The sequence below is a fragment of the Anomaloglossus baeobatrachus genome, chromosome 9, assembly GCF_048569485.1.
Source record: "Anomaloglossus baeobatrachus isolate aAnoBae1 chromosome 9, aAnoBae1.hap1, whole genome shotgun sequence".
Lineage (NCBI taxonomy): Eukaryota > Metazoa > Chordata > Amphibia > Anura > Aromobatidae > Anomaloglossus > Anomaloglossus baeobatrachus.
The window spans coordinates 174146051-174171696 of NC_134361.1; the positions used below are offsets into that span (position 1 = coordinate 174146051).

Below are 25646 nucleotides of genomic sequence, written 5' to 3' on the forward strand. Positions count from 1 at the left end.
CCTTTGCCCAGTTCCATCTGCGTCCCCTGCAGCTGGACATTCTCCGCTGTTGGGACAAGCGGACCTCTTCCTTGCACAGGCTAGTGGCTCTGTCGCCACAGACCAGGAGCTCTCTTCAGTGGTGGCTTCGGCCCCTCTCTCTGTCCCAGGGACGCTCCTTTCTGGCCCCGTCCTGGGTGATTCTCACCACGGATGCCAGTCTATCCGGCTGGGGAGCAGTGTTTCTCCACCACCGAGCACAGGGCACTTGGACTTCGTCCGAATCAGCCCTCTCGATCAATGTGCTGGAAATCAGAGCTGTGCTCCTAGCTCTCGTAGCCTTTCACCACCTGTTGGCGGGCAAGCACATTCGAGTCCAGTCAGACAACGCGACAGCAGTTGCCTACATCAATCACCAGGGCGGGACTCGCAGCCGCCTAGCAATGTTGGAAGTTCAACGTATCCTTCAGTGGACGGAGGACTCCAAGTCCACCATATCCGCAGTCCACATCCCAGGCGTAGAAAACTGGGAGGCAGATTATCTCAGCCGTCAAACCGTGGACAGCGGCGAGTGGGCCCTGCATCCGGCAGTGTTCCGGTCAATCTGCCGCAAGTGGGGCACTCCGGAACTGGATCTAATGGCATCCCGGCACAACAACAAGGTCCCGGTTTACGTGGCTCGCTCCCACGATCCTCAGGCCTTGGCGGCGGACGCGCTGGTTCAGGATTGGTCCCAGTTCCGTCTGGCCTACGTGTTTCCCCCTCTAGCTCTCTTGCCCAGAGTCCTGCGCAAGATCAGAATGGAGGGCCATCGGGTCATAATCATTGCTCCAGACTGGCCCAGGCGAGCTTGGTACCCAGACCTGCTCCGTCTGTCCGTAGAGGTGCCGTGGCATCTCCCGGACCGCCCAGACCTTCTTCTCTTACAAGGTCCGTTTTTCCGCCAGAATTCTGCGGCTGTCAGATTGACGGCGTGGCTCTTGAGTCCTGTATCCTGACGGCTTCAGGCATTCCTTCCGAGGTCATCTCCACTATGACTCAGGCTCGGAAGTCTTCCTCGGCCAGGATTTACCACAGGATTTGGAGAATTTTCCTGTCCTGGTGTCGCTCTTCCGGCCATGCTCCTTGGCCGTTTTCCTTGCCAACCATCCTGTCCTTTCTACAGTCCGGTCTGCAGCTAGGACTATCCCTCAATTCCCTCAAGGGACATGTTTCGGCTCTGTCAGTATTGTTCCAGCGGCGTATCGCCCGACTGGCCCAGGTGCGCACCTTCATGCAGGGCGCATCTCACATCATTCCGCCTTACCGGCGGCCTCTGGATCCCTGGGACCTTAATCTGGTCCTCACGGCCTTACAGAAACCCCCCTTTGAGCCTCTTAGGGAGGTTTCTTTGTTTCGACTTTCACAGAAAGTGGTCTTTATGGTGGCCATAACTTCTCTCAGGAGAGTCTCTGATTTGGCTGCGCTCTCTTCGGAGTCACCCTTTTTGGTTTTTCACCAAGACAAGGTGGTTCTCCGTTCGACTTCGGACTTTCTCCCTAAGGTGGTGTCTCCTTTCCACCTTAACCAGGACATTTCATTGCCTTCCCTTTGTCCGGCCCCTGTGCATCGCTTTGAGAAGGCGTTGCATACTTTAGATTTGGTGCGGGCGCTCCGGATCTGTGTCACGCACCGCTGCTCTTAGGCGGTGCACCTCTCTTTTTGTGCTGACCACAGGTCAGCGCAAGGGTCTCTCGGCTTCTAAACCGACCCTAGCTCGTTGGATTAGGTCGGCCATATCCGATGCCTACCAATGTTCTCAGGTGCCTCCCCCGCCGGGGATTAAGGCGCACTCGACCAGAGCTGTCGGTGCCTCTTGGGTTTTCAGGCAGGTCTGTCAGGCTGCCACTTGGTCTAGTCTGCACACTTTTTCGAAGCACTACCAAGTGCATGCTCATGCTTCGGCAGATGCGAGCTTGGGCAGACGCATCCTTCAGGCGGCTGTCGCCCATTTGTGAAGTTAGGTTTTGCCTACTTCTCAGTTTTCTGTTTATTTCCCACCCATGGACTGCTTTGAGACGTCCCATGGTCTGGGTCTCCCATAAGGAACGATGAAGAAAAAGAGAATTTTGTTTACTTACCGTAAATTCTTTTTCTTATAGTTCCGACATGGGAGACCCAGCACCCTCCCTGTTGCCTGTTGGCAGTTCTTGTTCCGTGTGTTTTCACCGGCTGTTGTTGTAGACAGAGGTTCCGGTTATTCCGGGTTTTACTCTATCTCTACTTGTGGGTGGATGTCCTCCTTGAGCTTTTGCACTAAACTGGCTAGATTTGGTCATCCAGGGGGTGTATATGCTCGGAGGGAGGAGCTACACTTTTTAGTGTAGTACTTTGTGTGTCCTCCGGAGGCAGAAGCTATACACCCATGGTCTGGGTCTCCCATGTCGGAACTATAAGAAAAAGAATTTACGGTAAGTAAACAAACCAAAATTCTCTTTTTTTCAGTGTTTGCGTTTATTTGTTTTCACTTACAGATTAAAAATGGCGAGGGGGGGTCTCGTAGATCCTCAACATTACTAAATCTAGAGCTTAGTGGCAGCAGTGAGCTGTCATTAACCCCTTATTACTTCGATTGCCACTGCACCAGGGCAATCTGGATGAGCTGGGTAAAGTTCTTCGATTGTCCCATCTAATGGCGATCCTGGGCAGCTGCAATTTGCTATATTTAGGCTGGGGGACCCAATAAGCATGGGTCTCCCCAGTCTGAGAATACCAGCCCCCAGCTGTCGGGTTTTATCATGGCTGGGTATCAAAATTGGGGGGGGGGGGGGAACGCATGATATTTATTTAAAATATTTAAAAAAAACAAACAAACGTGGTCCCGCTGATTTTGATACACAACCAAGATAAGCACAGAGCTGGAGACTGCAGCCTGTAGCTGTATGTTTGCTTTATCTGAACTGGATATCATATGGGGGGAGCCCTATGCCAATTATTTTATTTATTTATTTTTACACCAATATACATACACAGACAGCGGTGCGATTTCAAGAAGTCAGACAGGCTGTCACACAGGGTGGGGGCGCTGTCTGACTGCAACCAATCAGAGATGCCGACACTGCCAGTGGGTGGGGGAAGCAGTGCTTATAAATGAAGGATAATGAACGGCCCCAGAAGTAGTGTTACAGCCACCCGGAGACCGGTAAGTATAAAATTCTTGCTTTAATCCACCTATCCCTGCTACCACCATTTTAAAGCGCTGGATTCTACTCTCAATAGACTTATGAGGACTGGCGTCTGGCCAGATATCTGACATCAATTCCGGGCCCAAAGCAGTTTTTTTTTTTTTTTTTAAAACCCATTTTGGACCCAGTGATTTTGGGTATCTGTGGGTCTGCTCATCACTATACCATACGAATTTATAATGGAATTACAGAGAAGACACCCGGCAACCATACATTGATTTGTGGCTCTTATGCCAGAGCAAAGAAGCGCACTGTATCCGACATAAGAGTTAGGGACGCAGCATGCAACGTTTTTTGTTGCGGCAAAAAAATGCACCCCGCAGGATTCCTTTGGAATCCGCCAGGAGGCACAATGTAAGTCTACGGTGCAGGATTCCGTTATCCTGCGTCATGCAACAGATTTCAGTGCAGGAATCCATCATGTTTTACTGAGCATGCCCAGCAGAATGTCCGAAATCATGTAAAATCAGTCCCCCCCCCCCCCCCCATACAGGTTTTAAACTGAAATGATCTCCCGGCGGCCGGCTTTTCATTGCGATCAGCTGATCGGCTTTTGAGAGCGATCAGCTGATCACCCGGCGGCCGGCTTTTCAGAGAGATCAGCTGATCGTTCTCTGTCTCAACGGAATCCGCTTTCTCATGACAAGAAATTCCATTTCTTGTCACCCGTTGTACAACGCATCAGTCACAAGCGTTAAACGCAGGTGACTGATGCAAAAAAAAACAGAAATGTGAACATAGCCTAATAAAGTACACATGCACTGTATCTGTATACAGTAGTAACCTGTAGCATTCACACCATTACAGGCATGCCCTGCCTTGTACAGTTAGGTCCAGAAATATTTGGACAGTGACACAAGTTTTGTTATTTTAGCTGTTTACAAAAACATGTTCAGAAATACAATTATATATATAATATGGGCTGAAAGTGCACACTCCCAGCTGCGATATGAGAGTTTTCACATCCAAATCGGAGAAAGGGTTTAGGAATCATAGCTCTGTAATGCATAGCCTCCTCTTTTTCAAGGGACCAAAAGTAATTGGACAAGGGACTCTAAGGGCTGCAATTAACTCTGAAGGCGTCTCCCTCGTTAACCTGTAATCAATGAAGTAGTTAAAAGGTCTGGGGTTGATTACAGGTGTGTGGTTTTGCATTTGGAAGCTGTTGCTGTGACCAGACAACATGCGGTCTAAGGAACTCTCAATTGAGGTGAAGCAGAACATCCTGAGGCTGAAAAAAAAGAAAAAATCCATCAGAGAGATAGCAGACCTGCTTGGAGTAGCAAAATCAACAGTCGGGTACATTCTGAGAAAAAAGGAATTGACTGGTGAGCTTGGGAACTCAAAAAGGCCTGGGCGTCCACGGATGACAACAGTGGTGGATGATCGCCGCATGCTTTCTTTGGTGAAGAAGAACCTGTTCACAACATCAACTGAAGTCCAGAACACTCTCAGTGAAGTAGGTGTATCTGTCTCTAAGTCAACAGTAAAGAGAAGACTCCATGAAAGTAAATACAAAGGGTTCACATCTAGATGCAAACCATTCATCAATTCCAAAAATAGACAGGCCAGAGTTAAATTTGCTGAAAAACACCTCATGAAGCCAGCTCAGTTCTGGAAAAGTATTTTATGGACAGATGAGACAAAGATCAACCTGTACCAGAATGATGGGAAGAAAAAAGTTTGGAGAAGAAAGGGAACGGCACATGATCCAAGGCACACCACATCCTCTGTAAAACATGGTGGAGGCAACGTGATGGCATGGGCATGCATGGCTTTCAATGGCACTGGGTCACTTGTGTTTATTGATGACATAACAGCAGACAAGAGTAGCCGGATGAATTCTGAAGTGTACCGGGATATACTTTCAGGCCAGATTCAGCCAAATGCCGCAAAGTTGATCGGACGGCGCTTCATAGTACAGATGGACAATGACCCCAAGCATACAGCCAAAGCTACCCAGGAGTTCATGAGTGCAAAAAAGTGGAACCTTCTGCAATGGCCAAGTCAATCACCAGATCTTAACCCAATTGAGCATGCATTTCACTTGCTCAAATCCAGACTTAAGACGGAAAGACCCACAAACAAGCAAGACCTGAAGGCTGCGGCTGTAAAGGCCTGGCAAAGCATTAAGAAGGAGGAAACCCAGCGTTTGGTGATGTCCATGGGTTCCAGACTTAAGGCAGTGATTGCCTCCAAAGGATTCGCAACAAAATATTGAAAATAAAAATATTTCTTCAGCGCTCTATTGGGAGACCCAGACGATTGGGGTATAGCTACTGCCCTCCGGAGGCCACACAAAGCACTACACTAAAAAGTGCAAGGCCCCTCCCCTTCTGGCTATACCCCCCCGTGGTATCACGGGTACTCCAGTTTTCAAGCTTTGTGCGAAGGAGGTCAGACATTCCATGCATAGCTCCACAGATTTTAGTCAGCAGTAGCTGCTGACTATTTCGGATGGAAGAAAAGAGGGCCCATATAGGGCCCCCAGCATGCTCCCTTCTCACCCGTAGATGGTGTTGTAAGGTTGAGGTACCTATTGCTGGTACAGGGGCTGGAGCCCCACATGCTGTTTTCCTTCCACATCCCCTTGTAGGGCTCTGTGGAAGTGGGATCCTGCCGGCCTCAAAGCTCTGACGCCGGGCTCCATCCACAGACCCATAGCACCTGGTGGATGCCGAGCAGGAGTACCATCAGGGACAAGGCCCTGCATCATACAGGTACTCTGTGTCCCCGGCAGGCACAGACACACTCCGGGCTGGCTGGGTGTTGTAGTGCGCCGGGGACCGTAACGCTAGAGCTAGTGTTCCTACAGTTTAACTGGGGGACTTTTTTCTGTATTGTGGGAACGCAGCGCCGACCCCCGCTGGACCGGCGGCGCTGCTGTGACTTTTAGTTCGCCGGGGACACGCCGACCGCGCTTTTACGGCGGTGGCGTTTATAAATCGAGTCCCCGGCTTTTGCGGCCTAGGACGCCGGCAGCTCCGATTCGTTCCCGCCCCCACCCTGTCAATCAGGGTAGGGGAGAGACGCTGTTTCACGGCAGCGACGAGGGCTGGAGCCTGATTTACATGCTCCAGCCCTCTCACTAGGCACAGAGGGAAGCAGGCTTCCCGCTCTTAGCCAGGAACGCCCAGGGCCCGCCCCCCCTCCTCTCTCAGGACGCCGGCAGCCATTACATGCATGTCTGGCTGGAGGAAGGACGCAGGGCTCTGGGAGACCTGGACTAGGGGGCTTTGGAGATCACACACCCGCTCTTAAGCGGGCGGTAAGCGGCTTTTCAGCTGGCCCCTCTAGTGCCTCAGTGTGTATTAGTGTACTGTGTCACTGGACATATATATATATATATTTCCTTATTGCTTGCACTGTGAGGTCGCTTCCTGGCTGTATACCCAGATCGCTCTGAGGAGGCAGCAACATGTCATCCACAAAACGCAAGGCTGCCAAGGCTAGGGCTGTGTACACTGCGTGTGCTGCATGTGGGGCTGCTCTACCAGCAGGCTCCAAGGACCCCCATTGTGTGCAATGCTCAGATCCGGTGCTGCTTCGCCAGCCGGAGTCAGGAGAGATAGTGACCCAGGCTGAGACGCCTGTAAGTCCTGCCCCGGTGTCAGGGACAGACTTTGCAGTTTTTGCTGATAATATGTCTGTGACTATGGCAAAAATCCTTGAAACTTTGCAATCCATGCCTGGGGCTCAGTCTATGGACACGGCGAGGTCTCTGTCCTCTAATCCCCCTCAGTTGGATTTAATCCAGACTGCAAGGGGGTCCCCGGCTTCACAGGCTGAGTATTTTGACTCAGATGATAGCCCCAGCCACCCTAAGCGAGCTCGCTGGGAAAGACCCTCAACGTCATCACACTGCTCAGGGTCTCAGCGCAATCAGTCGCTCTGTGATGCGTCTGATGAGAGTGATCAGGAGTCTTATCCTGGAACCCCTCTCAATCTGGATACCCCGGATGGGGACGCCATGGTAAACGAGCTTATCTCAGCCATCAATAGGCTGTTGGATATTTCTCCCCCAGCCCCTTCTGCAGAGGAGGCAGCTGCAGAGCAGGAGAAGTTTCGTTTTCTCTATCCCAAGCGTAAATTAAGTGCTTTCTTGGATCACTCTGACTTCAGAGAATCAATCCAGAAACACGACGCTCATCCAGAAAGGCGTTTCTCTAAACGTTCTAAGGATACACGTTTTCCTTTCCCCCCTGATGTGGTCAAGCGCTGGACCCAGTGTCCTAAAGTTGACCCCCCGATTTCCAAACTTGCAGCTAGATCCATAGTTGCAGTGGAGGATGGCGCTTCACTTAAGGATGCCAATGACAGACAGATGGACCTCTGGTTAAAATCTGTCTATGAAGCTATCGGCGCGTCGTTTGCTCCAGCATTCGCAGCCGTATGGGCACTCCAAGCTATTTCAGCAGGGTTAGCAAAAGTGGATGCTATCTTACATCCAGCGGTGCCGCAAGTGGCGTCCCTTACCTCGCAGATGTCCGCGTTTGCGTCTTACGCTATCAATGCGGTACTAGAATCTACCAGCCGCACCTCAATGGCGTCCGCCAATTCGGTAGTTTTGCGCAGAGCCTTGTGGTTAAAGGACTGGAAAGCAGATGCTGGTTCCAAAAAATGTTTAACCAGCCTGCCTTTATCTAGAGATAGACTGTTTGGCGAGCCATTGGCTGACATCATTAAACAGTCCAAGGGTAAAGACTCTTCTTTGCCCCAGCCCAGATCAAGCAAACCTCAGCAGAAAAAATGGCAGCAGAGGTTTCAGTCCTTTCGAGGTTCGGGCAAGACACAATTCTCCTCGTCCAAAGGGACTCAGAGGACGCAAAGAAGCTCAGATTCCTGGCGGGCTCACGCGCGCCCCAAGAAAGCAAACGGAGGAACCGCTTCCAAAGCGGCTACCTCATGACTTCCAGCTCCCCCCCTCCGCATCTCCGGTCGGGGGCAGGCTCTCCCGCTTTTCCGACATTTGGATGTCACAGGTCAAAGACCGGTGGGTGACAGACATTTTGTCTCGCGGGTACAGAATCGAGTTCAGTTCTCGTCCTCCAGCTCGGTTCTTCAGAACCTCACCACATCCAGACCGAGCAGATGCCCTGCTGCAGGCGGTGGACTCCCTAAGAGCGGAAGGAGTAGTGGTTCCTGTACCGCCTCAGGAACAAGGGAGAGGGTTTTACTCCAATCTCTTTGTGGTTCCAAAAAAGGACGGCTCGTTCCGTCCTGTTCTGGATCTAAAGCTGCTCAACAAACATGTGCACGCCAGGCGGTTCCGGATGGAAACCCTCCGCTCTGTCGTGGCCTCAATGTCTCAAGGAGACTTCCTTGCCTCAATAGACATCAAAGATGCTTATCTCCATGTGCCAATTGCTACAGAACATCAACGTTTTCTACGTTTTGTGATAGGAAACGAACATCTTCAGTTCGTAGCTCTGCCATTCGGTCTGGCGACAGCCCCACGGGTTTTCACCAAGGTCATGGCGGCAGTGGTAGCGGTCTTGCACTCTCAGGGACACTCGGTGATCCCTTACCTAGACGATCTACTTGTCAAGGCACCCTCTCAAGAGGCATGCCAACTCAGTCTACATGCTACACTGGAGACTCTACAGACGTTCGGATGGATCATCAACTTTCCAAAGTCGAATCTGTCTCCGACACAGTCACTAACGTATCTTGGCATGGAGTTCCATACTCGAGCAGCGAGAGTGAAGCTTCCGCTGAACAAGCAGCGGTCACTACAGACAGGGGTGCAATCCCTCCTTCAGGGCCAGTCGCACCCCTTACGGCGCCTCATGCACTTCCTCGGGAAGATGGTGGCAGCCATGGAAGCAGTTCCCTTTGCGCAGTTTCATCTGCGCCCACTTCAATGGGACATTCTCCGCCAATGGGACGGGAAGTCAACGTCCCTGGACAGGAAAGTCTCTCTTTCCCAGACGGCCAAGGACTCTCTACAATGGTGGCTCCTTCCCACCTCATTGTCTCAGGGAAGATCCTTCCTGCCCCCATCCTGGGCAGTGGTCACGACAGATGCGAGTCTGTCAGGGTGGGGAGCAGTGTTTCTCCACCACAGGGCTCAGGGGACGTGGACTCCGCAGGAGTCCACCCTTCAGATCAATGTTCTGGAAATCAGAGCAGTGTATCTTGCCCTACTAGCCTTCCAGCAGTGGCTGGAAGGAAGGCAGATCCGAATTCAGTCGGACAACTCCACAGCGGTGGCATACATCAACCACCAAGGGGGGACACGCAGTCGGCAAGCCTTCCAGGAAGTCCGGCGGATTCTGATGTGGGTGGAAGCCACGGCCTCCACCATATCCGCAGTTCACATCCCCGGCGTAGAAAACTGGGAAGCAGACTTCCTCAGTCGCCAGGGCATGGACGCAGGGGAATGGTCCCTTCACCCGGACGTGTTTCAGGAAATCTGTCGCCGATGGGGAGTGCCGGACGTCGACCTAATGGCGTCCCGGCACAACAACAAGGTTCCGGCATTCATGGCGAGGTCGCGCGATCAAAGAGCTCTGGCGGCAGACGCATTGGTTCAAGATTGGTCGCAGTTCCGGCTCCCATACGTCTTTCCACCTCTGGCACTCTTGCCCAGAGTGTTACGCAAGATCAGATCCGATTGCAGCCGCGTCATACTCGTCGCCCCAGACTGGCCGAGGAGATCGTGGTATCCGGATCTGTGGCATCTCACGGTCGGTCGACCGTGGTCACTGCCAGACCGACCAGACTTACTGTCCCAAGGGCCGTTTTTCCATCAGAATTCTGCGGCCCTGAACCTGACTGTGTGGCCATTGAGTCCTGGATCCTAGCGTCTGCAGGATTATCTCAAGGAGTCGTAGCCACAATGAGACAAGCTAGGAAGTCAACGTCTGCTAAGATCTACCACAGAACGTGGAAGATTTTCTTATCTTGGTGCTCTGCACAGAGAGTATCCCCTTGGCCATTTGCATTGCCCACCTTTCTTTCCTTCCTGCAATCGGGGTTGGAAAAGGGCTTGTCGCTCAGCTCCCTTAAAGGGCAAGTCTTGGCACTGTCGGTGTTTTTTCAGAAGCGTCTAGCACGTCTTCCTAAGGTGCGCACGTTCCTACAGGGGGTCTGTCATATTGTGCCCCCGTACAAGCGGCCGTTAGATCCATGGGATCTGAACAGAGTACTTGTTGCTCTGCAAAAGCCGCCCTTCGAGCCTCTAAAGGACGTTTACTTTTCTCGCCTGTCACAGAAAGTGGCGTTTCTTGTCGCGATCACATCGCTTCGGCGAGTGTCTGAGCTGGCAGCTTTGTCATCCAAGGCTCCTTTCCTGGTGTTCCACCAGGACAAGGTAGTGCTGCGCCCCATTCCGGAGTTTCTCCCTAAGGTCGTATCCTCGTTTCATCTTAATCAGGATATATCCTTGCCTTCCTTTTACCCTCATCCGGTTCACCGGTATGAAAAGGACTTACGTTTGCTAGATCTGGTGAGAGCACTCAGAATCTACATTTCCCGAACGGCGCCCATGCGCCGTTCCGATGCTCTTTTTGTCCTTGTCGCTGGTCCGCGCAAGGGATTGCAGGCTTCTAAAGCCACCCTGGCTCGATGGATCAAAGAACCAATTCTAGAGGCCTACCGCTCTGCGGGGCTTCCGGTTTCTTCAGGGCTAAAAGCCCACTCAACCAGAGCCGTGGGTGCGTCCTGGGCATTACGACACCAGGCTTCGGCTCAACAGGTGTGCCAGGCAGCAACCTGGTCCAGTCTGCACACTTTCACCAAGCATTATCAGGTGCATACCTATGCTTCGGCGGATGCCAGCTTAGGTAGAAGAGTCCTGCAGGCGGCAGTGACATCCCCGTAGGGGAGGGCTGTTTTTTTGCAGCTCTAACATGAGGTATTTCTTTACCCACCCAGGGACAGCTTTTGGACGTCCCAATCGTCTGGGTCTCCCAATAGAGCGCTGAAGAAGAAGGGAATTTTGTTACTTACCGTAAATTCCTTTTCTTCTAGCTCTTATTGGGAGACCCAGCACCCGCCCTGTTGTCCTTCGGGATTTTTTTGTGGTTTGCGGGTACACATGTTGTTCATGTTGAACGGTTTTTTCGGTTCTCCGATGTTTCTCGGAGTTAATTTGTTTAAACCAGTTATTGGCTTCCTCCTTCTTGCTTTGGCACTAAAACTGGAGTACCCGTGATACCACGGGGGGGTATAGCCAGAAGGGGAGGGGCCTTGCACTTTTTAGTGTAGTGCTTTTGTGTGGCCTCCGGAGGGCAGTAGCTATACCCCAATCGTCTGGGTCTCCCAATAAGAGCTAGAAGAAAAGGAATTTACGGTAAGTAACAAAATTCCCTTCTTTGTTTGGGTTTGGTTTATTTGTCCAATTACTTTTGACCTCCTAAAATGTGGAGTGTTTGTAAAGAAATGTGTACAATTCCTACAATATTTATCAGATATTTTTGTTCAAACCTTCAAATTAAACGTTACAATCTGCACTTGAATTCTGTTGTAGAGATTTCATTTCAAATCCAATGTGGTGGCATGCAGAGCCCAACTCGCGAAAATTGTGTCACTGTCCAAATATTTCTGGACCTAACTGTATATGACACCTAGTTACCAATGTTGGATGTTCAAAACTAATCTAATAATACCACCTCTCCTGCTGCTCGCCGCCCGGTCCTCTTCTTTTCCATCAGCGTCATGTGCCGTATCTTCTGCCTCTTGACTCTAAGGCTGCTTTCACACATCACTTTTTTGCAATCAGGCACAATTCGGTTTGTACCTGATGCAACGGTTCCGTCTCAGAGTGTGTAAAAACTGATGGGACGGATCCGGAAAAAAAACGGATCCGTTTTTTTGTAAAGCTGAGGGAGAGACCACATCATCACCGCACACGTAGGCACTCCCGCACGCATCATCACCGCACACACCTTGGCACTGCCGCACACATCATCATCACCGCACATACACCGGCACTCCCGCACACATCATCACCGCACAAACCCCGGCACTCCCGCACACATCATCACCGCACAAACCCCGGCACTCCCGTACTCATCATCATCACCGCACACACCCCGGCATTACCTCAGTGACGTCACCGCTGACAAGCGCGACTCCCTTCAGTTGCTGCATGGAGCTCCGAGGAGCGGCGGTGTTTTACTGCCGCTCCTGTCAGCTTCATGTAGCAGAGCTGAAATCGTCGCGGGACCTCTGTGGATTACGTCGGACCTGGAGGGGTATTTGGGGATTTTAATAAAATGGTGAAAGAGGGTGTTTGTTTTTTTTTTTGTCTTTTATTCCAAATAAAGTATTTTTTTGGGTGTATGTGTTTATTTACTTTCACTTACAGATTAATCATTGGGGGTGTCTCATAGACGTTCGCCATGATTAACCCCTTATTACCCCGATTGCCACCGCACCAGGGCAATTCAGGATGAGTCGGGTAGAGTCCCGGGACTGTCGCAACTAATGGATGCGGCAATTCCGGGCGGCTGCTGGCTGATATTGTTAGGCTGGGGGGCTCCCCATAACGTGGGGCTCCCCATCCTGAGAATACCAGCCTTCGGCCGTGTGGCTTTATTTTGGCTGGTATGAAAATTGGGGGGGACCGCACACCGTTTTTTTCTTTGTCGCTCCATTGGGAGACCCAGACAATTGGGTGTATAGCTTCTGCCTCCGGAGGCCACACAAAGTATTACACTTTAAAAAGTGTAACCCCTCCCCTCTGCCTATACACCCTCCCGTGCATCACGGGCCCATCAGTTTTTATGCTTTGTGTTGAAGGAGGCACACATGCACTCGTGCTCCCATTTTAGTCAGCAGCAGCTGCTGATTATATCGGATGGAAGAAAAGAGGGCCCCTAACAGGGCTCCCGGCATGCTCCCTTCTCACCCCACTAAGTCGGCGGTGTTGTTAAGGTTGAGGTACCCATTGCGGGTACACAGGCTGGAGCCACATGCCGTTTTCCTTCCCCATCCCTTAGGGGCTCTGGGAGAAGTGGGATCCTATCCGGTCATCCAGGCACTGGGACCGGGCTCCCTCCGCAGCCCCTGTGGGATTCTGACGGACAGGAGACTGAGTATCATCAGGGACAGGGCCCTGCATCTACAGGTACTCTGTGTCCCCTTGGGGACGGTGCATGGAGCACCTTGGCCTCAGACGCTGCAGCGACTGCGGTGTTGGTATGAGACCGGGACTACCGCGCCGACCGCGCCTGCTTGCCGGCCGCGGTTTTAACTTTAGTCCCCGGCTTTTGCAGCCTAGTGCATTAAACTCCCGCCCCCGGGCCTGCCAGTCAGGGGTAAGGGCGAGACGGTCGGTCTGACGCCGACAGTGAGGGCTGGAGCACACGTAGCTGTCCTCCGCCCCCCTCACTAATCACTCTGGGGCCAGATTCCCGCACTTTTGTAGTTACGCCCACGGCTCCCTCCTCCCCTGTGAACGCCGACAGCCATGTTTTTAAGCACATTCTGCCGGTGGAGGACTTCTGGCTGCATCTCTGGGAGACCCGAGGCAGGGAATCTGGGGGCCACACACCGCTTGAGCGGTCGGTAAGCCACACCGGTCACCCGGTGCTGGGCCCCATAGAGTGCCGAACTGTACATACATATATTATATTTGTATACATTTTCTCTGTTCGGCCGCATTATTTGCCTTTGGCTATATACCCTCACTGATTACTCTAACAGGAGACAACAGCATGTCGTCCGCAAAGAGCAAGGGTGCCAAGGCACAGGCTTATTTTGCAACCTGTACCTCTTGTGCGGCTATGTTACCTGCAGGTTCCACCTACCCTCATTGTGTGCAATGCTCGGCCCCTGTGGCACTCACTCAGCCGGAGCCTCAGGCACTGGGGGGACCCTCGGCTCAGGTAGAACCACCGGCTTCCACTGTCCAGGTGGCAAGGACAGAGTTTGCAGTTTTGGCTGAAAAACTCTCTGAGTCGCTTTCACAATCCATGGCTCAGTCTATGGACAGATGGTCTGCTAAGATACTAGAAGCCTTGCAGTCCAGACAGGTATCACAGGCCCAGGGCAGTTCATCACCCCCAGGCCCCCCTCGGTTGGCGCTGCAAAGTGCTCCTGGGGTGACGCCTAGGTCCCACGGGGAGGACTCCGACACGGACCGCAGTCCCAGACCACCCAAGCGGGCTCGCTGGGAACCTTCCTCGCCTTCATCACGCTGCTCAGGGTCTCAGCATGAGGACTCTCTGGAGGATGAAGCGGAGGTCGCAGCTCAGGGCTCTGACCCTGACGTTGCTCTCAATCTTGATACACCTGAAGGGGACGCCATAGTAAATGACCTTATAGCGTCCATCAACCAGGTGCTAGAACTTTCTCCTCCAACTCCACCTATAGAGGAGTCGGCTTCACAGCAGGAGAAACACCAGTTTAGGTTTCCCAAACGTACACGGAGTGCGTTTTGCGACCACTCTAACTTCAGAGATGCTGTCCAGAAGCACCGAGCATTTCCGGACAAGCGCTTTACTAAGCACCTTAATGACACACGTTACCCCTTCCCCCCCTGACGTAGTTAAGGGTTGGGCTCAGTGTCCCAAGGTGGATCCTCCAGTCTCTAGACTGGCGGCTAGATCCGTAGTATCAGTGGCAGATGGCTCATCGCTCAAGGATGCCACTGACAGGCAAATAGAGCTCCTGATGAAATCCATCTATGAAGCCATAGGCGCGTCTTTTGCTCCGGCATTCACAGCCATGTGGGCACTCCAAGCTATCTCAGCTTGGCTGTCTGAGATTAATGCGGTCACACGTACCTCTACTCCGCAGGTTGTGTCTTTGACTTCTCAGGCGTCGGCTTTTTCGTCCTACGCCATGAACGCCGTCCTGGACTCTGCGAGCCGTACAGCGGTAGCATCCGCCAATTCGGTAGCAGTCCGCAGGGCCATGTGGCTACGCGAATGGAAGGCAGACTCTGCTTCCAAGAAGTTCTTAACCGGTTTGCCATTTTCTGGCGACCGTTTGTTTGGCGAGCAATTGGATGAAATTATTAAACAATCCAAGGGAAAGGACTCGTCCTTACCCCAGTCCAAACCAAACAGACCTCAGCAGCGAAAGATACAACCCAGGTTCGGTCCTTTCGGCCCTCAGCCAGGTCCCGTTCCTCCACGTCCAACAGGTCAGAGAAGGGCCAGAGGAACTCTTCTGCATGGCGGTCTAAGTCACGTCCTAAAAAGACCGCCGGAGGAGCCGCCCCCAAGGCGGCCTCCTCATGACTTTCGGCCTCCCCAAACCGCATCCTCGGTTGGTGGCAGGCTCTCCCGCTTTTGCGACGCCTGGTGGCCACATGTCCAAGACCGATGGGTGAGAGACATTCTGTCTCACGGTTACAGGATAGAGCTCAGTTCTCGTCCTCCGACTCATTTCTTCAGGACATCTCCGCCCCCCGAGCGAGCCAATGCACTTTTTCAGGCGGTAAACACTCTGAGGGCAGAAGGAGTTGTGATCCCCGTTCCCCTTCAAGAACGTGGTCGCGGTTTTTACTCCAACTTGTTCGGGGTGCCAAAAAAGGACGGATCATTCCGTCTTGTTCTGGACCTCAAACTGCTCAACAGACACGTGAGAACCAGACGGTTCAGGATGGAATCTCTCCGCTCTGTCATCGCCTCGATGTCCCAAGCAGACTTCCTAGTATCAATCGACATCAGGGATGCTTATCTCCATGTGCCGATTGCACCAGAGCATCAACGCTTCCTGCGTTTCGCCATCGGGGACGAACACCTTCAGTTCGTGGCACTGCCTTTCAGCCTGGCGACAGCCCCACGGGTCTTCACCAAGGTCATGGCAGCTGTGGTGGCGGTCCTACACTCTCAGGGCCACTCGGTGATCCCTTACTTAGACGATCTTCTAGTCAAGGCACCCTCCCGGGTGGCATGTCAACACAGCCTGACCATTGCTCTGGAGACTCTCCAGAGGTTCGGGTGGATCATCAATTTCCCAAAGTCAAAATTGACACCGACCCAATCACTGACTTACCTCGGGATGGAGTTTCATACTCTCTCAGCGATAGTGAAGCTTCCGCTGGACAAACAGCGTTCGCTGCAGACAGGGGTGCACTCTCTCCTTCGGGCCCAGTCACACCCCTTGAGGCGCCTCATGCACTTCCTAGGGAAGATGGTGGCAGCAATGGAGGCAGTTCCCTTTGCGCAGTTTCATCTGCGTCCACTTCAATGGGACATTCTCCGCAAATGGGACAGGAGGTCGACGTCCCTAGACAGGAACGTCTCTTTCACTGGCAGCCAAAACCTCTCTTCAGTGGTGGCTTCTTCCCACGTCTTTGTCGAAAGGAAAATCCTTCCTGCCCCCATCCTGGGCTGTGGTCACGACGGACGCGAGTCTGTCAGGGTGGGGAGCGGTCTTCCTCCACCACAGGGCTCAGGGAACCTGAAGTCCGACAGAGTCCTCCCTTCAGATCAATGTGCTGGAGATAAGGGCAGTGTATCTAGCCCTAAAGGCGTTCCAGCGGTGGCTGGAGGGCAGGCAGATCCGAATACAGTCGGACAACGCCACGGCGGTCGCGTACATCAACCACCAGGGCGGCACACGCAGTCGTCAGGCCTTCCAAGAAGTTCGGCGGATTCTGCTGTGGGCAGAAGCCACAGCCTCCACCATCTCCGCAGTTCACATCCCGGGCGTAGAAAACTGGGAAGCAGACTTTCTCAGTCGCCAGGGCATGGACGCAGGGGAATGGTCTCTTCACCCGGACGTGTTTCAAGAGATCTGTTGCCGCTGGGGAACGCCGGACGTCGACCTCATGGCGTCTCGGCACAACAACAAAGTCCCGGCATTCATGGCACGGTCTCAAGATCACAGAGCTCTGGCGGCGGACGCCTTAGTTCAGGATTGGTCGCAGTTTCGACTGCCTTATGTATTTTCTCCTCTGGCACTGCTGCCCAGAGTGGTACACCTCACGGTGGGTCAACCGTGGGCACTCCCAGACCGACCGGACCTGCTGTCTCAAGGGCCATTTTTCCATCTGAATTCTGCGGCCCTCAACCTGACTGTGTGGCCATTGAGTCCTGGCTCCTAGCGTCCTCAGGGTTATCTCTATCACGCCTTTCGCAGAAGGTGGCCTTCCTAGTGGCAGTCACATCACTTCGGAGAGTGTCTGAGCTAGCAGCGCTGTCATGCAAAGCCCCCTTCCTGGTGTTTCACCAGGATAAGGTGGTTCTGCGTCCGGTCCCGGAATTTCTCCCTAAGGTGGTATCCCCTTTTCATCTCAATCAGGATATCTCCTTACCTTCTTTTTGCCTTCATCCAGTTCACCAATGTGAAAAGGATTTGCACTTGTTAGATCTGGTGAGAGCACTCCGGCTCTACATTTCTCGCACGGCGCCCCTGCGCCGTTCGGATGCGCTCTTTGTCCTTGTCGCTGGCCGGCGTAAGGGGTCGCTGGCTTCCAAGTCAACCTTGGCTCGGTGGATCAAGGAACCGATTCTTGAAGCCTACCGTTCCTCTGGGCTTCCGATTCCTTCAGGGCTGAAAGCCCATTCTACCAGAGCCGTAGGTGCATCCTGGGCATTGCGGCACCAGGCTACGGCTCAGCAGGTGTGTCAGGCGGCTACCTGGTCGAGTCTGCACACTTTCACGAAACACTATCAGGTGCATGCCTATGCTTCGGCAGATGCCAGCCTAGGTAGGCGAGTCCTTCAGGCGGCGGTTGCCCACCTGTAAGAGGGGGCCGTTTTCGGCTCTTTTTATCGAGGTATTCTTTTACCCACCCAGGGACTGCTTTTGGACGTCCCAATTGTCTGGGTCTCCCAATGGAGCGACAAAGAAGAAGGGAATTTTGTTTACTTACCGTAAATTCCTTTTCTTCTAGCTCCTATTGGGAGACCCAGCACCCGCCCCTGTTCCCTTCGGGCTGTTGTTCTTTTGTGTACACATGTTGTTCATGTTGAATTGTTCTTTTGGTTCATGGTTTCAGTTCTCCGAACATCCTTCGGATTGAATTTACCTTAGACCAATTTATAAGTTTCCTCCTTCCTGGTTTGGCACCAAAACTGATGGGCCCGTGATGCACGGGAGGGTGTATAGGCAGAGGGAAGGGGTTACACTTTTTAAAGTGTAATACTTTGTGTGGCCTCCGGAGGCAGAAGCTATACACCCAATTGTCTGGGTCTCCCAATAGGAGCTAGAAGAAAAGGAATTTACGGTAAGTAAACAAAATTCCCTTCTTTTTATTTATTTATTTATTTATTTATTTATTTATTTTACTGGAAGATATAGACCCGCCCACCGGCGGCTGTGATTGGTTACAGTGAGACAGCTATCACTCATCGTGGGGGCGTGTCTGCTTGCAACCAATCATATGCGCTGGTGGGCGGGGAAAGCAGTGAATACGAGATTGAATAATGGGCGGCCAGCATTTTCAAATCAGGAGAAGCTGCCAGAGGAGTGTGAGAGCCGTGCCGCGCCGGTGATCGGTGAGTGAGTGAGAGAGAGAGGCTGGGGCCACACGGGGTACTACTGCGATGCTCGCATGACACTCGGCTCGCGCAGGCAGCACAGCAGGAGCCGAGTGTCATGCTAGTGTCCCTGCGTCTGCGGTCCGACCGTGCGAGCGGACCACAGCTGCGGGGGGCGGGCAGGCTCTCAGGAGGGGCGGTCTTGCATGGAGGAGGGGAAGGTGGGATTTATCTCCCTCTCTCTTCCGTTGCCGGCTATTGCAACTCTCGCTCTGCACGCGCGGTACACCGGTGTACCGCGAGTGCACTGCGATTTTTCTCTCGCCCCATTCACTTGAATGGGTGTGAGAGAAAAGAGTCTCGCATTACAATTGCAGCATGCTGCGATTATTTTCTCTGTCCGATTAGGACTGAGAAAATAATTGCTCATGTGCGCTGACACACAGGCTAGAATTGGTGCGAGTGGAATGCGATGTTTTTATTTTCTTAGGCCAGAGAGAGAGTGAGATTTTCTGACAAGCAATGAATTTATCTCACTTCTGGGCATGCTCAGAAGTAAAAACCGAATCCGGTACATGCTTCCGGCGTTTGACACATGCCACCGGATTCAGCGTGCATAGACTTTCATTATGCACGGCGCCGCACCCGGCGCTATGCATTTTTTTGCCGCTGGCAAAAAAATGTTCCTCTCTGCATCCTGTGCGGCCGCCGGAGTGACGATTTTTGCCGCAACCGGCACAAACCGGATCAAACGCAAGTACATGCGGCACAATCCGGCGCTAGTAAAAGTCTGAGGGAAAACTGTACCGGCGGCAAAAAAAGATGCGTTTTTTCTGCAAAGCGCCAGATTGTGCCGCACAGCAAAAACCTGATGTGTCAAAGCAGCCTAACGCGGGCTTCACACGGTACGATCTATCGTGTGATTGCACGAGCGATCGTACCCGCCCCCATCGTTTGTGCGTCATGGACAATTAGTTGCCCGTGGCGCACAAAGTCGTTAAACCCCCGTCACACGTACTTACCTTCTGAGCGACCTCGCTGTGGGCGGCGAACATCCACTTCCTGAAAGGTGAGGGACGTTCGGCGTCACAGCGACGTCACACAGCGGCCGGCCAATAGAAGAGGAGGGGCGGAGATGAGTGGGACGTAAACATTCCGCCCACCTCCTTCCTTCCGCATAGCCGACCGGGAGCCGCGGGACGCAGGTAAGCTGTGTTCATCGTTCCCGGGGTGTCACATGGAGCGATGTGTGCTGCCCTGGGTGCGATGAACAACAGCGCCATTAAAAATAAACAATTTTTAAAAAATAGGCGTCGAGTACACGACTCACGATCTGTGAGCGATTCTGCGTCGCTTGGTGTCACACGAAACGACGTCGCAAGCGATGCCGGATGTGCGTCACGAAAACCGTGACACCGACGATGCATCGCGCGATAGCTCATCTCGTGTGACACCCGCATAAGCCATGACCTTGACTTTGGACGGAGATGCCGTGCACAATGGCGGAAAGAGTACCTGACAGTAGGCATCAATATGGCGGTAAAGGTAAGCAGTGAGGGGAGTATTGATTTGAAAAAAAACGTATATCTGGCGTCCTCACTATAGGTCAACACTCCCGGCTGTGCATCTGAGATCACTTTGTCTTAAAGGGGAATCGGTCAGCAGGTCCTTGCTATGTAATCTGAAGGCACATACAGGAATATTTTGAAGAAAAAGCTCAGTTCTTTTTTCTTGACAGTAGATTTTAGGATGGGAGGTGATCGCTGAAGACGAGTCGAAAGAAAATGAGAACTTGACTGGTTTAGATGGTTCCCCTGGGATGTCAGGAATGAAACAAGTACACGGCTCTTCAAGTAATTCACATTGTCATTCTATGTGTCTTATTTCTAAACTAGAAGGTGGCCCGATTCTACGCATCGGGTATTCTAGAATTTACGTATTGTGTAGTTCATGTATGATTTTTGCTATAGATATATATATAGTTGTTGTGTTGTTGTGTGTAGTTACCAAGTGTTTGTGTAGGGTGCTGTACATGTTCTGGGTGTTGTCTGGGTGTGGCGGGGGGTGAGAGCGGTGTTGTATGTGTGTTGCGTTGTTTGTGGAGCGCTGTGTGTCTGTCGCGTTTGTGTGTGTGTGTGTGTGTGTGTGTGTGTGTTGCGCGGTTTGTGTGGGTGTGGTGTGTTTTGGGGGGAGGTATGTTTTGTGCAATGTGTGTGTTGTGCGGTATGTGTGTATATTTATGTATGCTGCGGTGTTTGTGTGTTGGGTGTTGTGTGTGTGTGTGCAGCGTTGTCTGTGTGTGTGGGTGTCTGTGTATGGCGGTGTTTGTGGTTCCCTGTGTGTGTGTTGGGGGGAGGTGTGCACCTCCCATCGTGCTCCATCCCCCATGCTGCGCATTCCCCATCGTGCTCCATCCTCCATGCTGCGCATTCCCCATCGTGCTCCATCCTCCATGCTGCGCACTCCCCATCGTGCTCCATCCCCCATGCTGCGCACTCCCCATCGTGCTACATCCCCCATGCTGCGCACTCCCCATCGTGCTACATCCCCCATGCTGCGCACTCCCATCGTGCTACATCCCCCATGCTGCGCACCCCCCATCGTGCTACATCCCCCATCGTGCTACATCCCCCATCGTGCTACATCCCCCATCGTGCTACATCCCCCATCGTGCTACATCCCCCATCGTGCTACATCCCCCATCGTGCTACATCCCCCATCGTGCTACATCCCCCATCGTGCTACATCCCCCATCGTGCTACATCCCCCATCGTGCTACATCCCCCATCGTGCTACATCCCCCATCGTGCTACATCCCCCATCGTGCTACATCCCCCATCGTGCTACATCCCCCATCGTGCTACATCCCCCATCGTGCTACATCCCCCATCGTGCTACATCCCCCATGCTGCGCACTCCCCATCGTGCTACATCCCCCATGCTGCGCACTCCCCATCGTGCTACATCCCCCATGCTGCGCACTCCCCATCGTGCTACATCCCCCATGCTGCGCACTCCCCATCGTGCTACATCCCCCATGCTGCGCACTCCCCATCGTGCTACATCCCCCATGCTGCGCACCCCCCATCGTGCTACATCCCCCATGCTGCGCACCCCCCATCGTGCTACATCCCCCATGCTGCGCACCCCCCATCGTGCTCCATCCCCCATGCTGCGCACCCCCCATCGTGCTCCATCCCCCATGCTGCGCACCCCCCATCGTGCTCCATCCCCCATGCTATAATAGTTCTCCTATTATACTCAGAGAGGAGTATAATAGGAGGACTGTAATAGGAGTAGTCGTCCTGGGGGGAGAGGAGTATAATGCCGGCTCCCTGCACATGTGTACTGGGAGCCGGTGTACACTGGTAACTATGATACACATCGGGTAACTAAGGGACCTTAGTTACCCGATGTGTATAATGGTTACCAGCGTTCACGGCCTCCGTCAAGATCCCAGCATCGCAAGGTTATGTCTGGCGCTGCTGGGATCCTGACGGAGCCGGTGTACACTGGTAACTATGATACACATCGGGTAACCAAGGGACCTTAGTTACCCGATGTGTATAATGGTTACCAGCGTTCACGGGCTCCGTCAAGATCCCAGCATCGCAAGGTTATGCCTGGCGCTGCTGGGATCGTGACTGAGCCGGTGTAGAAGCAAGCGATATCCCAGGATGTTGTGAGTGTGTGGATGTGATGTGTGAGGTGTGTGTGAGAGTGAGTGTGATCTGATGTGTGTGTGTGTGTGTGTGTGTGTGTGTGTGTACTCACCTGGGAGTCGGAGCTCCGTGTCAGTTGGGCCAGAGCGAGCGTGCATTGCGTGAGGGGGGCGAGGCCTGCAGAGAGCCGGGGCGAGAGGCCAATCCGTGTGGGGGGGCGGGGCCATGGCGAGCCCAGCGGCCAATCAGCTTTGTGTCACCGTAAGGACACAATTTTGGAGCATGACAGACAGACAGACAGACAGACAGTATAGTAAAATGAACCCCAGCACTCGAATGAAGACAAAGAGGGAATATGCGTGAGTGATTTTATTGACTGACACACTGCAGAAGGAACCTAACCAGAGCAACAGCACCAACGTTTCGGCATAGAGCCTTTCTCAAGGTTGTTGCCTGAAAAGGTGTGAAGACAATAACAATAGTGAGTGCATTATGTACAAGTGATACACAGAAATATATACAAATATTCATGAAGAAATACTGCGGATGGAACGTACATCACTGGTCAGAATAGGGAAATGCGGGTCTCGAGGGACAACCGGAGATGGACAAATAGAGGTAAGGTTCCACACGTATTGCAGAGTGTGCTCTTAATTACATGAAAAAAGAACAATTAATACAGGTAAAGTAACATTATGTACCATGGGATATAATGGTCAAATGACATAGATAGGTTGTTTGTACAAAACCAAATTGAACAGCCGGAGCTAGTATCAATACCAAGGAGAGAAAAAAAGAGAAGGAAACAGGAGAAAGAAGAAGAAAGGAGGAGAAAGAAAAGAGAGAGAGGAGAACAGAGGGAGGGAGAGAGAAAAAGGAGAGAGAGAGAGAAAAAAAGGAGAGAGAGAGAGAGAAAAGGGAGAGAGAGAGAGAAAAGAAGAGAGAGAGAGAAAAGAAGAGAGAGAGAGAAAAGAGAGAGAGAAAAAAAGGAGAGAGAGAGAGAAAAGGAGAGAGAGAGAGAAAAGGAGAGAGAGAGAGAGAAAAAAAAAAGGAGAAAGAGAGAGAGAAAAAAAAAGAGAGAGAGAGAGAAAAAAAAGGAGAGAGAGAGAGAGAAAAGGAGAGAGAGAGAGAGAAAAGGAGAGAGAGAGAGAAAAAAGGAGAGAGAGAGAGAAAAAAAAAGGAGAGAGAGAGAAAAAAAGAGAGAGAGAGAGAAGGAGAGAGAGAGAAAAGGAAAGAGAGAGAAAGGAGAGAGCGAGAAAAGGAAAGAGAGAGAAAAAAAGGAGAAAGAGAGAAAGGGAGAGAGAGAAAAAAGGAGAGAGAGAGAAAGAAAGAAAGAAAGAAAGAAAAGATGAAAGGAAGGAGGGAGAGAGGGAGACGAAAAGAGGAAAAAGAGAGAGAGAACGTGAGAGAGACAAATGGAGAGCAGTGAGAGAAGAAGGCAAAAGAGAAGCGCAGCAGGTTAACATAGTTAGCAACAACAGAGAGGTGGGTGCTACATACCGTAGGTGAAGGGGTGACAGGATCACAATGTGAGGTGAATGGACGCCTAGAAAAACAAAGCAGCAAGGTGAGATAAGTTGGTAATTTGCATCAGTGGTGGCAGGGGAGTGCAGGGCAGAGGCGCTACCTGCAGTGGAGATCCGGAGCTGGCACAGTGGCAGGGAGAATGGCTGCAGCGGCGTGGAATTCTCTGCCGCACGGCGCCATTATAAGGAAGTCGGCAGTGAAATGGGAGGTGCGTGACTTCCGGTGACGTGCGCTGAGACGCACGTGTGGAACGCACATAGTGCGCATGTCTGTGACGTGCGCGGTCACATGACAGAAAGCCGGGCAATGGGTGGGAAGAAGGCGGTGAGTTAGAAGGGCGGGGATTACCTGCTGTAGAGCGTGAATGGGGGTGTGTCTTTAGGAGGATGTGAGGGATGGGAGAAGGTCAGTTGTGCGATATCTGTAAGAAAGAAGACAGGGGGTTAATATCATTAGCTGACAGGGGACATGTAAGGACATAGAGAATAAGAGTACGTGATAATGCACAGGAAACAGTGGAAACAAGAATGTATAACCATATAGATCTATAGGAGAGGACTCAGAAACCTAATGGCAAATCAGGATTTCAACAATATAGTGCTCAATAGGACAATAAGAGAACATGAAAACAAGAAAACAGAAGACCCATAACAGATTTAACGAGGGGCCTCATACTCTCTGTTGAGCCCTAGTGGCTCTAAAGTTTGGAGGGTATGGATCCAGAACGCCTCGCGCTCTCTAAGTGTTTTAATGCGATTGCCGCCACGGCGGGGTTGCTTGACATGTTCGAGTACTTGGAACCTCAGCTGTGGTATAGTGTGACCTGCGGCACAGAAATGGGCTGGGATGGGTAAAGTGGTCAATTTACAGCGAATGGTAGACTTGTGTTTATTAATGCGGTCTCGGATATGTTGGGTGGTCTCACCCACATATCCGAGACCGCAGGGGCACTTGATCAGGTAGACGACAAAATTCGACTCACAGGTGAAATATCCACGGATCGGGAATTTCTTACCCGTGCGTGGATGTGTGAATGAGTCGCCTTTGATGATGTGCGAGCATTGAAGACAGTGCAGGCAAGGGAAAGTACCCTTGCGCTGGCATGAGAGGAGGGTCTGTCTAGCTGATGTCCTGGAAGAGCCAATGTCGGCTCTTACAAGACAGTCCCTCAAGTTGTCGGGCCGTTTGTGGCAAATAAGTGGCCGGGAATCAAATTCAGGAATAGAGGGGTATGCCTGATGGAGTAGAGGCCAATGCTTGAAGATGACACCATTAATGAGTGGGTTGAACGGATGATATGTACTTACAAAGGGGACACGTTTGTGACCTCGTGAGTTGGGAGTTGAGGCAGAGGGTGGGGGTCTCACATAAGGCGGGTAACCCCTTGCTGAAAATCTCGTGTCCATGTCAATATGGCGTACATCCCTAGTGGGAGGATCTGAAACGATCCGGTCAACCCGGCAGTGTTGAGAGTGAGGTAGAGACTTTTTAATATGTCGTGGGTGGCAGCTGGAATATAGGAGGAGACTATTTCTGTCCGTAGGTTTAGTGTATAAATCTGTCGAGAGGGTGTGGTCGGGATTGATGATTACTGTGGTGTCGAGGAAATTGATGGAGTGGTCACTATGATGAAGGGTGAATGAGATATCCTTGGTGGCATTGTTGATGTCGGTGAAGAAAGAGTTGAGAGATGTGACATCACCTGTCCAGATGAGGAAGATGTCGTCGATATAGCGTTTCCACAGTGTCACCTGACTGTCGAATAGCGGATGGGAGTAAATGTAACATTGCTCGAAGTGGTCCATAAAAATATTTGCATAGGGGGGCGCAACGTTGGAGCCCATTGCGGTCCCCCTACACTGCATGAA

General features: G+C 52.0%; 2 protein-coding genes across 2 annotated transcripts in view; one reads left to right on the forward strand and one right to left on the reverse strand.

The window, feature by feature from the left end:
- LOC142251354 (thymosin beta-15A homolog) overlaps positions 1-25646 on the reverse strand; it is a 184362-nt gene that overhangs the window by 92458 nt on the left and 66258 nt on the right. The window lies entirely within an intron of this gene.
- Positions 1-25646, forward strand: part of TAF7L (TATA-box binding protein associated factor 7 like) — a 76174-nt gene that overhangs the window by 21625 nt on the left and 28903 nt on the right. Inside the window, exon 6 of the mRNA XM_075324059.1 lies at positions 20338-20442. Coding sequence (XP_075180174.1) covers positions 20338-20442 — 105 coding nt within the window. The remainder of the gene's footprint in view (positions 1-20337; positions 20443-25646) is intronic.